This window comes from Adiantum capillus-veneris, chromosome 8 (genome assembly GCF_014529385.1).
Source record: "Adiantum capillus-veneris isolate H3 chromosome 8, ASM1452938v2, whole genome shotgun sequence".
NCBI classification, from domain to species: Eukaryota; Viridiplantae; Streptophyta; class Polypodiopsida; order Polypodiales; family Pteridaceae; genus Adiantum; species Adiantum capillus-veneris.
In genome coordinates this window covers 146,266,908-146,279,886 of record NC_140938.1, presented here as the reverse complement: position 1 = coordinate 146,279,886, position 12,979 = coordinate 146,266,908, and the positions used below count along the sequence as shown (strand labels likewise).

General features: G+C 45.7%; 1 protein-coding gene across 2 annotated transcripts in view; it reads right to left on the bottom strand.

The window, feature by feature from the left end:
* Positions 1-12,430, bottom strand: part of LOC147453128 (glutamate receptor 3.1-like) — a 54,528-nt gene extending 42,098 nt beyond the window's left edge. The window contains exons 1-3 of one of the 2 annotated variants that reach the window (XM_086518611.1): positions 12,111-12,430; positions 11,738-11,985; positions 11,369-11,655 (exon numbers count right to left, since the gene is read on the bottom strand). In XM_086518611.1, coding sequence (XP_086374737.1) covers positions 11,369-11,655; positions 11,738-11,985; positions 12,111-12,141 — 566 coding nt within the window. In that variant the 5' untranslated portion in view covers positions 12,142-12,430. Of the gene's footprint in view, positions 1-11,368; positions 11,656-11,737 lie in introns of both variants that reach the window. The other variant, XM_086518610.1, reaches the window with a different exon arrangement.
* Between the last annotated feature and the right edge of the window lie 549 nt (positions 12,431-12,979).

The following is a 12,979-nucleotide window of genomic DNA, read 5'->3' as shown; positions in this document are numbered from 1 at the left end:
TCGATAATCCAAGGCGCATCTCCGCACAGGTTCTCCTCCCACGGGATGACATCAGCCAGCGTTTTTGGAAAACTTGATCTGCTAACGTTTTTGCATCAGCAAGGCCAACGATGGAGTTTGGAGCACTTCCATCACAGAGAAACCTTTCTCCACTCGCGCTTTTGCATTCACACAAAGCGATCACCTCCTAGCTGCCTAGCGCTACCCTTTTGGGCACCATCTGTCGTCGAAAAACCCCTCCTTCCATCAACGTTTTTGCAGCCCATCTGCGTTTTTAGGAGCATCAGCGTTTTCAGCAGAGGGGGGCAGCACTTGGCTTCCCACCCACTTGGATCTTGCCTTCTAGTCCGGTTCCTCACCATGCCACCAGATTTCAGCCACATACCACTGCCCTTCGAATCCCGATGGCTGTGCACATAGAGACAAACCCTCTCTACACCCTTTGCACTGCTCTGAACCATGCCAGGAGCGTACAAGCACGGTGAAAATCACTGGACAGCACCGTTTCCAACACCTCGCAATTGCGTTTTTTGGGTGGACAGCAGCCACATGGCTTGTGTTTTTAACAGAGGATGCAATTATCTCCTGCCAGGACACCATCCACTGGTGGTCCACGCGGTCTCTCAATGACTGTTGCAGTACACGGTATCTTCGACATCGGCTTAATCAGCTACGGGCGTACGATCCTTGAGAGATCCATTCATTCCACCCATCATTCCGCAGTTGCACACTCCAGAGGGGGTGGTGACTTGTGGTTTGCTATGCACACACCTATGCACTCATCAGAGGAGTTCACACGAGATATGGCCATGCTCATGGCATATGGGATTCCGACATTCCTAGAGAAGACACCACCATCTTGGGTGGATACAAACACTTATCACTTGACCTCGACACGTCAAATCACTTGCTTACACAGGAGCATCTACATGGACTTAAAGAGAGGATCTTGGATCTCTTCTTGGACAGGTTCATTGCTTGGATCTACAGACTAGAGTGGGACTTTAGTGCTTTGGACTCTCTAGGAGAGTTTACCCGCGAGATGCGAGAGACCAGGCATCCCATGAATACATCCGGAGTCACCCGGAGCTTGGCTTGGATGGTAGTGCAGTTGCTCTTCTACACTCCTCATCATTTGGATTGCTACCTTCAGAGTTGCTCACACTCACCCTTGGTAACCTTAGAACACACTTGTCCCTCGACCTGGGCAGTAGGCCCCTCCCAACTCATTCACATTGAGAGCAACACCGAGATGCGGTTCGGTGGCGTTGTTTGGCGCGAATTTTGTTTTGGTTGACATCCGAGGATTGGAGGGAGGACTCAAGAGATACAGGCAAGACGGTGCAAACAGATTGGTCTGGCCTTTCCCTTTCTCAGAGGATCTTCACAGCGCAAACTTCTCGGTCTAGCTTCCCTACTTCTACAGGATGATCGCGGTGCAGACAGCTTGGTCTGACCACCCCTCTTCTCAGAGGCCCTTCACAACGTAGACTGTTGAGTCTGGCTTCCCCTCATCTTGGATTACCCTACCTACTGACAGGACACCATTCAGTGGTGGTCCGTGCAGTCTCTCGAAGACTGTTGCAGCTTACGATAGCCTCTATAGTGCAGACTGTTAAAACAATCCGGCTTTCCTTGTTTTGAAGGACGTCTACAGTGCAAATTGCTACATCTTGCCTTTCTAGAGTTTTTTACAGCTTAGCCACCTGGCCACATTGGGTTGCAGGTTCATGCATTGACAGGCTTCTAGTCATTCTCATGACGGTTCCTGGGCTTCGTCGTCTACCGTGCAAATTGCTACATCTTGCCTTTCTAGAGTTTTTCACAGCTTAGCCACCTGGCCACATTGGGTTGCAGGTTCATGCATTGACAGGCTTCTAGTCATTCTCATGATGGTTCCTGGGCTTCCTCATTTTCTCAAGACAATTTGACTACAAACACCACAGATCTTTTTGGGCAGGACACTTGCAGGTCTATTGGCACTTCTCTCATGACAAGGAGTTGTTTTCATACTCAGTTCGAGACCTTCACGCAATATCTTCACCCCACATTAGCGGAGTACAACAGTTTGTTATACTGCTTGTGACGGCACTTTACCATGGAGATACCCTCGGAGGTTGGTACACCCCAAACTGCTGCTACACTCATGGAGTATCCTTCAGTGGACATCGCAACAAACATCATCATTTGCCTCACATCTTCAGCTTCACGCGGTTTGTTCAGCATTCGGTGCTGAGAGGGGGTATTAGACTTACACCACTCTGTTGCTTCACATAGGTCTAGGGCATACTTGTATGGCTAGTATGTCTCCAAGCTACTGGCCACCCATAGTCTAGGTTGTACCTGGTCCGACCGCCCGAGTTTGGGGCCGGCCGCCCACCTATGTCCAAGCGGCCTCATATATTTCCATACATCATTTTCTGTTGGGTCGTGGGGATTTTTATCAGGCCTTGCCCTAGCTCTCCTTGGGCACCTATTTATGGGGCCAAGGGGGTACCCACTTCCATTATCTGATCATATTGATTGTACTGAGGGTCTTCTGCTCATGGTAGTCATGGGGGGCTAATCGCCCCCCCTTCACCATATCTAGCGTTTGTGGTCTACTCTCTCTCTCTCTCTCTCTCTCTCTCTCTCTCTCTCTCTCTCTCTCTCTCTCTCTCTCTCTCTCTCTCTCTCTCTTTTGCACACACACTCGCATCTTAGACAGGGCTTTGGGCACCTGGTATTGACAAAACAGGGAATAACAACGCGCTGAAATTCTGTTACAGCTCACCAAAAAGCTTCTAAATTGTGAGGGAATCCGTCCTAGACAGAAACTTTTGACCTGCAGGGGATTTGGAGTCATTATGCTGCCGAGGTTGGGTCAAAAACCTACAATTTCAGACCTTGCCACATTTGGACAGCTTTATGAGACTTTGATCTACGTGTTCGAATTGTCTGTTCTTAATTGAATAAAGAAATACCGAAAGGGGCACCAACCTATGGGGCCTACAGGGTGTCTGTCTTTGTGTGCGCAATGACATTCTAGTCGATGGATACCTCTGTGCTCTCTTTCCTTCTCGGTGCTCTGTGTAAAGTTAACAAGTAATTGAGTAAGTACCGCCCTCTACTGTGTACAGGCCAATTATACCCTACTACAAGAAGGCGGATGCTTCGAATGCTTTCAAACAGGGCATACTTATCCTCAAATGAATCGATACATCCTCGGAGCAACCTCCAACCATAGCAACTAAAAAACGTGTTTTTTAAATAGAGTACAGAACGAGACGTTTTAAAACGTTAAGTACGTTGCTTTGTTAAAAAACGTGGGCAGTTTATAGACTTTAATAAAAGTTGGCTTCAACCCTCGTGACATTTTGTGACCTCCAAGGTCTAAACACTTTTTGTATGACCATTATTTATTATAGATGGCAAAGAGGGTTTTTGACATTTGGGTACACTGTAAAGAATTGAAATTATCATTGACTAAGCAATGAGTTTAGGGTCTATAGATGTCAATTTTCCATTTAATTACGTGCAACATTTGACTTCAATAAAGTATATACCTTTGTGTAGACCCATATAATATACTTGTAAAAAATATATATTTCAAAAAAACTGACGTATTTTATTTTGATCCTCGAAAAATATGTTTAATATGCGTATTAAACGCCATGTATAAAACGTTCGGTCCCGAACCTTACTCTCACGTGTGTACTTCACTTGCGCCATGTGGACACGCTTCTGCCGTAGTCTAGTGTTAGTCTTAGCGTAGGACTGAGCTTGGCACTTTGTGAGCCTCTAGCAGGATGTGCATGCCCAAGCCGGTCACACTTGCATACCCTCTCTTGCACAAGAACGATCATTTCATCATGCAGGCATTTTACCACGTGAAACAACTCTTACAAGTCATTTTATTAAAAGTGACTTTTGGAATTCTTTTTGTAAGTTTGTTGGAAAAGTAGGCAGGGCAAATTGCTAAAGATCTATAAAAGAAACCCATTGGGTACTCGGGAGAAGCAGAAGAAGCAGGGACACAACGAGGCAGGCACCTAGCAATCAAGCAACACCTCAGCAGGAGTCCTAGCGTTTTCTCAAAAAGAAGAAGACCCAAATCAGCCTGGCGTTTTCAGCGTTTTAAGACCACAATGTTAGGTGCAGCGGAATGATTGTTTGTGCTTTGCTCAAGATGAGTGCTCCGAACTGTGCTCAAGGGTTCCTTTTAGTTCTTATGGAAGAGAGAGCCTTCCGTTCTTAATGGAAAGTGTTATGATCACGAACAAAGTGAATGGACAATGTGCGTGCAAGTGTATGAGACTGAGAGATAGAGACAGAAGAGAGATACGACACCAGAGACGTTGTAAAACCCTCCTCCGAAGGCCCCACTCTCGTCGGCAAGAGTGGTCTACTTTTTGATTGCACAAAGTGGTACAATGCGAATGCAGTGGACTGATGCAACTTGGACTATGCCGATGACGACGACGGTGATGACGACGACGACTTTAGGGCTGAAATCTGTGATCTTTTATCTACTGAATTTCGGGATTGTTTGGGTGGCTGAAAATGACTGTTTTGGCTGCGTTTTTATGGGCTGAAAATGGAGGAACTCTTGCAACTTCTACAATTGTACCATAGGGCTGAAACGTTGTTGTTCTGATGTGGCTTTGGCTGAAAACCACTAACGCTGGGCTGCTTTGTTGTTGTTGATGGAAAATCCACAAACGCCAGCAGAATCTGGGATTTGATGGCGATCCTGGGGAATCTGCAAAACGTTGGGGAATAGGGGTCTTCTGCGGGTAGGAATGCTGAAAACGCCAGGCTGTGGTGGAGGTTGGCGATGGCAAACCAAAACGCTAGGGGCTTAGGTGTACGGCGAGGTTGGGAGAACCAAAAATGCCAAGTGCTGCTGGGGTTCTGCTAGGAAGGTGCCTGTTGAGCATGTGCTCCTGCTGCCTCTTCTGCCATTTAGTGCTAACTTGGGTTTGCTTATATATTAACTTAGCAAAATTGCCCTACCTACTTTTGTTGGGAAGTCACTTAAAAATAATAAGTGAAAATACCAAAAATAGGGAAAATAGGCTAAATGCATTGGAAAATTCCCCTGACTGAATCTGATGGATTCTGAAGGAAATACTGATGATCATGCTGTGTGCAACCAGAGGATATGCATCTACACTAAGTGACTGGGCATGCACGGTCTACGAATAGACTCACAAAAGTGCCAGATCACTTCTAAATCTAAACTGACTGGATTGACTGAACCCTGATCATGCTGTAGCTTGTCCACGGACACATAGGGTTGGGATGTGTCACGTGACACACAACCACCAACGTTTCAGTTTTCAGCCCTTAGCTTCGCCGGACCGCAACTCCCCGTTGCAGTTCCTCGCTGCATTGACAAACCAGCAGTAGACTGGCGTTTTCAGTTTTCAGCCAAGACAGCCAGTGTTTTGCAATTCTAGCCAAGATCACACTCAACATTTTGCATTCTCAGCCCTTGCACGACTCGACGGTTGCAGATCAGCCCCACAGCACCGCCACAGTAGCAAATCCATAGCAGAGCATCTAGCGTTTTCACTTTTCAACCTTGACGTCGTCATCGTCAACACCATCGTCATCATCGACATTGTCATCGTCATCGCAGATCCCTATCTTGACGACGACACCTTCGTCATCGTCATCGCCACACTCACCATTATCGTCACCGTCGACATAGACGAGCAGTACCTGTCGTCGACATCATCGTCTTCAACACAAAACTGTCGTCGACTTGACCGTCATCGACACGAAATCGTGGTTGGCTTCGCCGTCTTTGACACAGTACCGTCATCGACTTCATCGCGTCAACAAAGACCCTTAGTACCTCGTCGTCGACATAGAACCTGCAGTACCTGTCGTTGACATCATCCTCATCGACACAGACCCGTCAGTACCTCGTCATCGACATAGAACCTCAGTATCTTAGTATCCCTTCAGTGCATCAGTACCCAATCCCCAGCATCAGTACCCATTAGCATCAGCATCATTGTAGTAGCATTTGTGCAAGAATAAAGAAAGTACTTGCTCTGGCAACGGAGCAAGGGGGCCCTTGAGGGTTGGGATGAGACATCCCTATGTCGTCTCTTTTCTCTCTCGTCTCTTTCTTTCTTTTAGTTACGTTCAGTTCTTTCAAGTGAAGTAAAGTGTCCCTTGTGTTACTAGGTTCAAGCAAATCCTTATTCTCTTCCGCTGCACCTGACATTGGTATCAGAGCTCTGTGTGTGCTTCAACTTCGCGAACTCAAGGGAAGAACCAAAGAACCCCGAGAACCCAAGTTGAACCAAAGAACCTCGCCCAGTTTTTTTTTCCTGAAAGAATCTTTGAGTCCCGACCATGGACTTACCACACCCCATCTTCATTGCCATGTCTTTGAAGGAAGATCGACATCGGATACACAAAAACCCAGATCTTGAGTACCAAGATCTCCTAGCTTTGTATACGGATATGGAAGGAGTTGGAGACAAGATCCCTAACCTCTTCTGCATTTGCATTCGCATGTAGCGTGCATCCATTTTCCTTGTCATTGAACCTTTGGAAAGGACTCCAAAACCAAACCTTAGTCCATGAGCACCAGTAATGTTCTCACCACAGTCAGTGTGTCACGCGCACACTTTTCATGATAAATGCGGGAGAAGTAGGAATTGCCTCTATTTTGGAAAGAAGGTTTACTTAAACTGCCACCTAAGCAAGCGCTATGTGAGCGATTTTCTCATTGGCGCCCGATTACCTTGATGCCGGTGGTTTATAAGATACTGGCTAAGATGCTAGTGCACCGCATTAAGGACCATCTTTTTGCAGGACTCCATCAGGCTCAATATGGTTTCATTCCACATCACCAAATTATGGATAATCTGGCTAATGTTATGATTGGCATGGAGTATGCTAAGTACACTCAATAGGATGTGTTAATTATGCAAGTTGACATTGAAAAGGCATTTGACACTGTGCAGTGGGATTTCATTCCTGCCACGATGAGATGCATAGGGTTTGGTCCTAAATTCGCCAATGTGGTTTATTTTTTGTATGCATGTAGCATGTCTTCAGGCATCTTGGAAGGTGAATTAACTGAATCTTGGCCTCTTGGTTGTTCGGTTAGGCAGGGTTGCCCCCTTAGTGCTCTATTATATGCTATTGCTACTCACCCGTTGTTGACTTATCTTGATCACTTGACCTCTACTGAGCATCTTCATGGTCTGCGGTTACCTTCGGGTCGTACATTCGTTGGCCAGGCTTACGCTGATATTCATTGTTTATGCCCCGTAATCAACAGGCGGATGTCAAAGTGATTATGGAAGCCTTGGAACTTTTTGGCAATGCGGCTGGGCTTAGAGTCAACTTTTGTAAATCAAAGCTTTTGCCTCTCTATTCGTGTGATTGGCATGGTTTGTTTAGCCAAGGGAGATTGTGTCGTCAAATGTGATCACTAGGCATTTGGGTTATCCTATTGGCTGGAACGTTACTCATTCTCAGAAAGTCAATTGGGTCGTGCAACGTTTGAATGTCAAATTGCATTACTGGAAGTTGTCTACTTGGCCCTTGTTGTTTAGAGTATTTTGTTGGCATATGTTCAATTCTTTTTGCCACTGATGCATTGGCCTCGCCGTTGTCTTGATTCTCTTATGTCGGACATTATGTCTCATTTGTGGCGGACTCATGCTTTGAAAAAAGGTTTACGCTTGATGTCGATGGAGAAGCTTTGCACTCCGAAACGTCTTGGTGGACTTAATATCTTGGATTTGCGTCGGCATGTTCTTGCGAGAAAAGTTATGTTGTTGCCTGCTCTTGTGCAACAAATTCAGCCTTGGACTCTGATGTTTGCATTCCTCGCTCAACATGTTGTTACTTCTGCTTTTGGCCATTGGCAACCCTCTATATGGGAGGTGGTTTTTGGCAAGATGGAAGGGCACATTCCTTGTTGTCCTCTTGCTTCCACTCTAGTATCTGCCTGGAAAGAGGTTACGATGCATTTATCATGAAATCCTCAGCAGGGAGGTGATTCGATTCGTTTGGAAAGTCTCCACTGGAGCCGGGCATTCTCTTACTTTGGTCGACCGATCCCCTCGTCAAGCTTACTCTCTTTGGCCGTGGCATTCGTGTGGTTGAGGATGTGGTAGATGAGGCTGGATACACTTTTGAGTTTCCCTTTGCTGCTCGCCGTTTTGGATTGGGCATGCATTACCGTCACTTTTGGAGAGAGCTTCACAGTATGCTGCTCGACTTTTTGCCTGTTTCGTCTTTGCCTGATGGTGACCGCATGTTTGATTGGGCTCTTCGGGATACACCTTTTCGAAACATTTCTGCAGGTCGAATTTATGCCCTTCTTCTACCTCAACCATGGCTTGATGGTCATTGTAATGCCCTTTGGCGCATACACAAATCGATCTCTGGTGGAGGCGGCGCCTATCTGCCTTGTGGAAAAGCCATTTGCCTTTGAAAGAACGCCTGTTCTTTTGGCGTTGTTTGCTTGGAGTGCTTCCGGTCGGCACTTTTCTTTGGGCGCGTCATATTCGTCCTTCTTCTTGCGTTCGTTGCTCGACTGCAGAGGAGAACATTTGTCACTTGCTGTGGGATTGCGGCGTTACTAGAGACTTCCTTCGTCGTGTGTCAGCCGGTATGCGGCTCGGTTTTCTTGGGGTTGTCTTTCACAAAAGGTTCTGGGCATTTGGCATTTTTTCACCGTCACTGCAACGTTTTGCGGTCTTCTTTATGTGGGTCAGATACTGGGCTTACTGGACTTTGTGGAGTCAGCGTAATGCTTACGTGTTCCATCGTACTCATGCAGACCCATTCCCTCTCTTCAAGCTTCTCTTAGGCAATCGTTACGGTTTGCTTTGGAAGTTGGTGATATCACCTCAGAGATGCATCAGCTTTCCTATGAATGTTTTTAGCTACTCCATATAGCTGAGTAGTTATGTGTTCTTCCCCTTGTATATGACTTTTTAAGTGGGTTTTCCTCGCATTGAGGTTTCCCACTGGTAAATTAATCAAATCGATTTACAAAAAAAAGTGTGTTGTGGCCAAGAGAGATTGTTCCTCCAAATGTGATCACCGGGCATTTGGGTTATCCAATTGGATGGAACGTCACTCACGCAAAAAGTGGACTGGGTTATGCAACACTTAAATGTTAAACTGCATTACTGGAAGCTTTCTACTTGGCCACTACATGTTCGCCTAAGAATCGTTCAGAGTATCCTCGTGGCATATGTTCAGTTCTTTTTGCCACTGTTGCACTGGCCTTGCCACTGTCTTGATTCTCTCATGTCAGCCATTTTGTCTCATTTGTGGCGAACTCATGCACACAAATTTGGTGGTATGAATATTTTGGACCTGCGTATGTCCTGGCTAGGAAGGCTATGCTACACTTACGCAACAATCTCAGCCTTGGACTCTTATGTTTGCACACTTTAGCCAACATGTGGTTACGTCCTCGTTTGGTCACTAGCAATCATCTATTTGGGAGGTGGTATTTGGTAAGATCCTGGATGCTTGCTTCCACCTTGCTCTTTGCCTGGAAACAGGGTACGAATCATCTATCGTGGAATGCTTGGACGCAAGGAAACTCTCTTCGCTTGGAGAGTCTTAATTGGAGCCGGGCCTTTTCTCTTACTTTGGTTGACCACTCGCCTCGCCAAGCGTATTTTCTCTCCTGCCGTGGCATTTGAGTGGTTGAGGATGTGGTGGATGCAACTGGTTTCACTTTAGAGTTTCCATTTGCCACTCACCGTTTTGGATTGGGTATGTATTATGCCAGTTTTGGAGAGAATTGCAGCAAATGTTGGTCGGTTTCTTGCCCGTTTCACCCTTGGCTGATGGTGGTCGCATGTCTGACTGGAATCTTCGGGAAATTCCCTTTCAAGATATTTTTGCCGGCCGGGAATATGCTCTTCTTTTGCCTCAACCATGGCTTGCTGATCATTGCAACGCTCTTTGGCACACGCATAAATCAAATATTTGGTGGAGGAAGCTTCTATCTGCATTATGGGAAAGCCGTTTGCCGTTGAAGGAGCGTTTGTTTCTTTGGCGTTGTTTACTTGGTGTGCTCCCTGTGGGTACCTTTCTTAGGATGCGCAATATCCGCCCTTCATCTTGTGTCCGTTGCTCATCTGTCGAGGAGGACGTTTGTCACCTCTTGTGGGATTATTGTATTACTCGAGACTTTCTTCGTCGGGTATCTACGTGTATGCGGCTTTGTTTTCCCACAACGGTCTTCCATAAACAGTTTTGGGCTTTTGGTATCTTCTCACCTGAGTTGCAGCGCTTTGCAGTCTTCTTCATGTGGGTAAGGTTTTGGGCTTACTAGAGCTGTGGCGACAGAGTAATGGCCATATGTTCCATTGCATTCATGCAGATTCCCTGCCTTTCTTCAAATTTTCCCTTAGGCAGTCTTTACGGTTCACCTTGGAAGTTGGTGATATCACTGCAGAGATACATCAGCTTTCTTACGAATGCTTTTAGTTGCTTTGTAGAGCCGAACACTTTTGTATTCCTTCGCTTGTACTTCATCTTTTTGGTGGGTTTTCCTCTCTTTGAGGTTTCCCACATATAGATAAATCAAATTGATTTACTAATTTTAAAAAAGTGTGTGTGTGTGTGTGTGTGTGTGAGCGTGCACGCATGTTTTAAGAAAAGGGGGTAGAGAGGGGGGGGGGGGGGGGGGGGGGGGGGGGGGGGGGGGGGGGGGGGGGGGGGAGAGAGATCATTGTATATAGACAAGTACGTACTAATTGAAGAATGGGGTTCAAAAGCTGGCTTTACGTGTGTAGCAAACCGAAATTCCAGCTTCCTGCTGTGATTGAATATAACAGACTCGAATGTCTAGTTGCATAAGTCTAAATCATAGTTACCCGAAACTCCCCAAAACTCCATATTTTTTTCGATTCTCCGTTTCTGTTTCCACTCCCCTCACTCCCTTAAGCTAGTGGAGCTCGCCAAAACTCTAAATTTTTGCCGTTTCTGTTTCCATTCTTGTTCCTGTTTGCCATAACCATCAGTCGAATAGCTTATAATGCATTAGTCTTTAAGGTGCAACTCAATGAGGATCAGTTGAGGAGAACAGTTATGATGTTTGAGTGGTGGGTCTCAAAGGTCGATTATAGAAACGGAGTTGTTTTTTATTAGTCCATAGTTTCCTGCAGGTTTGTGCGGGATGAACTTACTCAAGGCAACCAGGATTTTATTGAGAGTGTACCGTCCTATCATAGCCAACTATGAGATGGCCACATGCATAGGCCAGAAAAGTTAAAACCAGTACCAGACCTTATACCCAAAGACTCGTTCCAAAAATAACAAATTGCATAAAGACTTCCACAGACAAATTGAAAAAACTGCAGACCAAGAGAAAGACACTTACCAAAATATTCTCTTAAACTGCTCTGCTCTTGATGGCGCTCTTTGTAAAGATGTTTGCTCATTGTGCTCTAGCAGCCATAATGCTAGACCGGTTAAGAAGATCGATACCACCAAAATCGCCCACGTTTCAATGGTGAAAGGTGCAAAAAAGACTCCAGGAAAATTTTGTGAAACGCCTTCATCTGGTGCAAGTATGACAATTCCAGAATCCAGATATGTTTGTGTGAAGCTAGCATTCACCAAACGTGCTGCTGATATAGTCACATCTCCAACCACTGCATCAACGTCCTGTAGACAAACAACAATAACCATAGAAAACTAGTTGGGACTGCATGTACTACAAAAATTGCAAGTGAGCTATTCAGCATACATCTCTGCTGGCTAACAAATTGATCATGTTGTCATAGCTTTCATCACCGATTGGGTAGCACTCATATTTGACATCCGTCCAGGTGGGCTTTGGGATGAGGATGGAAAGTGCATTCTTGAAGACATCAATGCAAAATCCTCTGGCATTCGAATCATTGGAGCACTCTACAAACTCTTTAAAGACAGTCTTTACCGGAACGATGACTTGAAGAACATTGCCCTTTCGTGGAACAAGAGGGGCACTGTCAGCTGATGCGGACCATGGAAGGGCAGACGTGTAAATCAAAATGAGATGAGACAGAAATAAGAAGCTGAAGGATTTACAAGGAACCATTGTGCAGACGCCCTGATAGGGTGTTCTTTGTTAGGTATACCTGAGTGCTCTTCAACAAAAGGTCGAGGCATATGTCAATACACAACAAGAGTAGTTCAAGCGACCTGCACAATTAACAGATGGGGGAAGCTCTCCAAAATCCGTGCAAGAAACGAAGCTAGCTCACGGTCTACCAGGCCTATGCATAGAGGTTTGAAGAGTTCTGTCGATCCTGCCCTGAGCCCTCGAGAACGGTTCGAAAACCAGCTTCTACCCCTTCTGCTGTTGAAGTTGAAGGGAAACGAAAAACCCTTCGGCGGAGATCCCTCGTTAAAGAAAGAGGGGGAACGCGCTTCTGCAAATGGACTTCAGTGGAATAACGAAGACGTTTTAGGAGGAGGAATGAGTCAACGTTGGCTGGCGGGACTTGACATGTTTGAAATTTACTACACTGTACCCTTTCAAAAGGAACAAGGACTAAAAAGGGGTTGAAATGCCCTAGGTGGTTTAGAGAGGATTTGTTCGCAAGTTCAGTTCCAGGAACCTCGAACAAAGCTCTGGCTTTTCGATACTTTGGTCGCTTCAGTTATGCACTACGCGGTTCAGGTTTGGGGACCGTCTATTGACAGTGCTGGATGGACTAATATGGAGAGACCCCTGATATCTATGATTTTGGTCTTTGTTCCTTTCGTGAAACTTTTGCATTGTGCAATAGTTTGGATATTTTGAGTCTAGTTTCATGAAGTCTCTTGCTATTGGTTGAAAGGAAAAGTAGTATTTCTATTTTGGTCTTGTGCCAATAAAGGGAATTTCTTTATGTGTGTGGGAATGCAAAATCAAAGGAGTATGATGAGTTACAAAACTCACCGTGTGGAAACCCTCTAAGGTAGTAATAACGTTCAGACTCTTCCAAACCACACAGTTCAAACC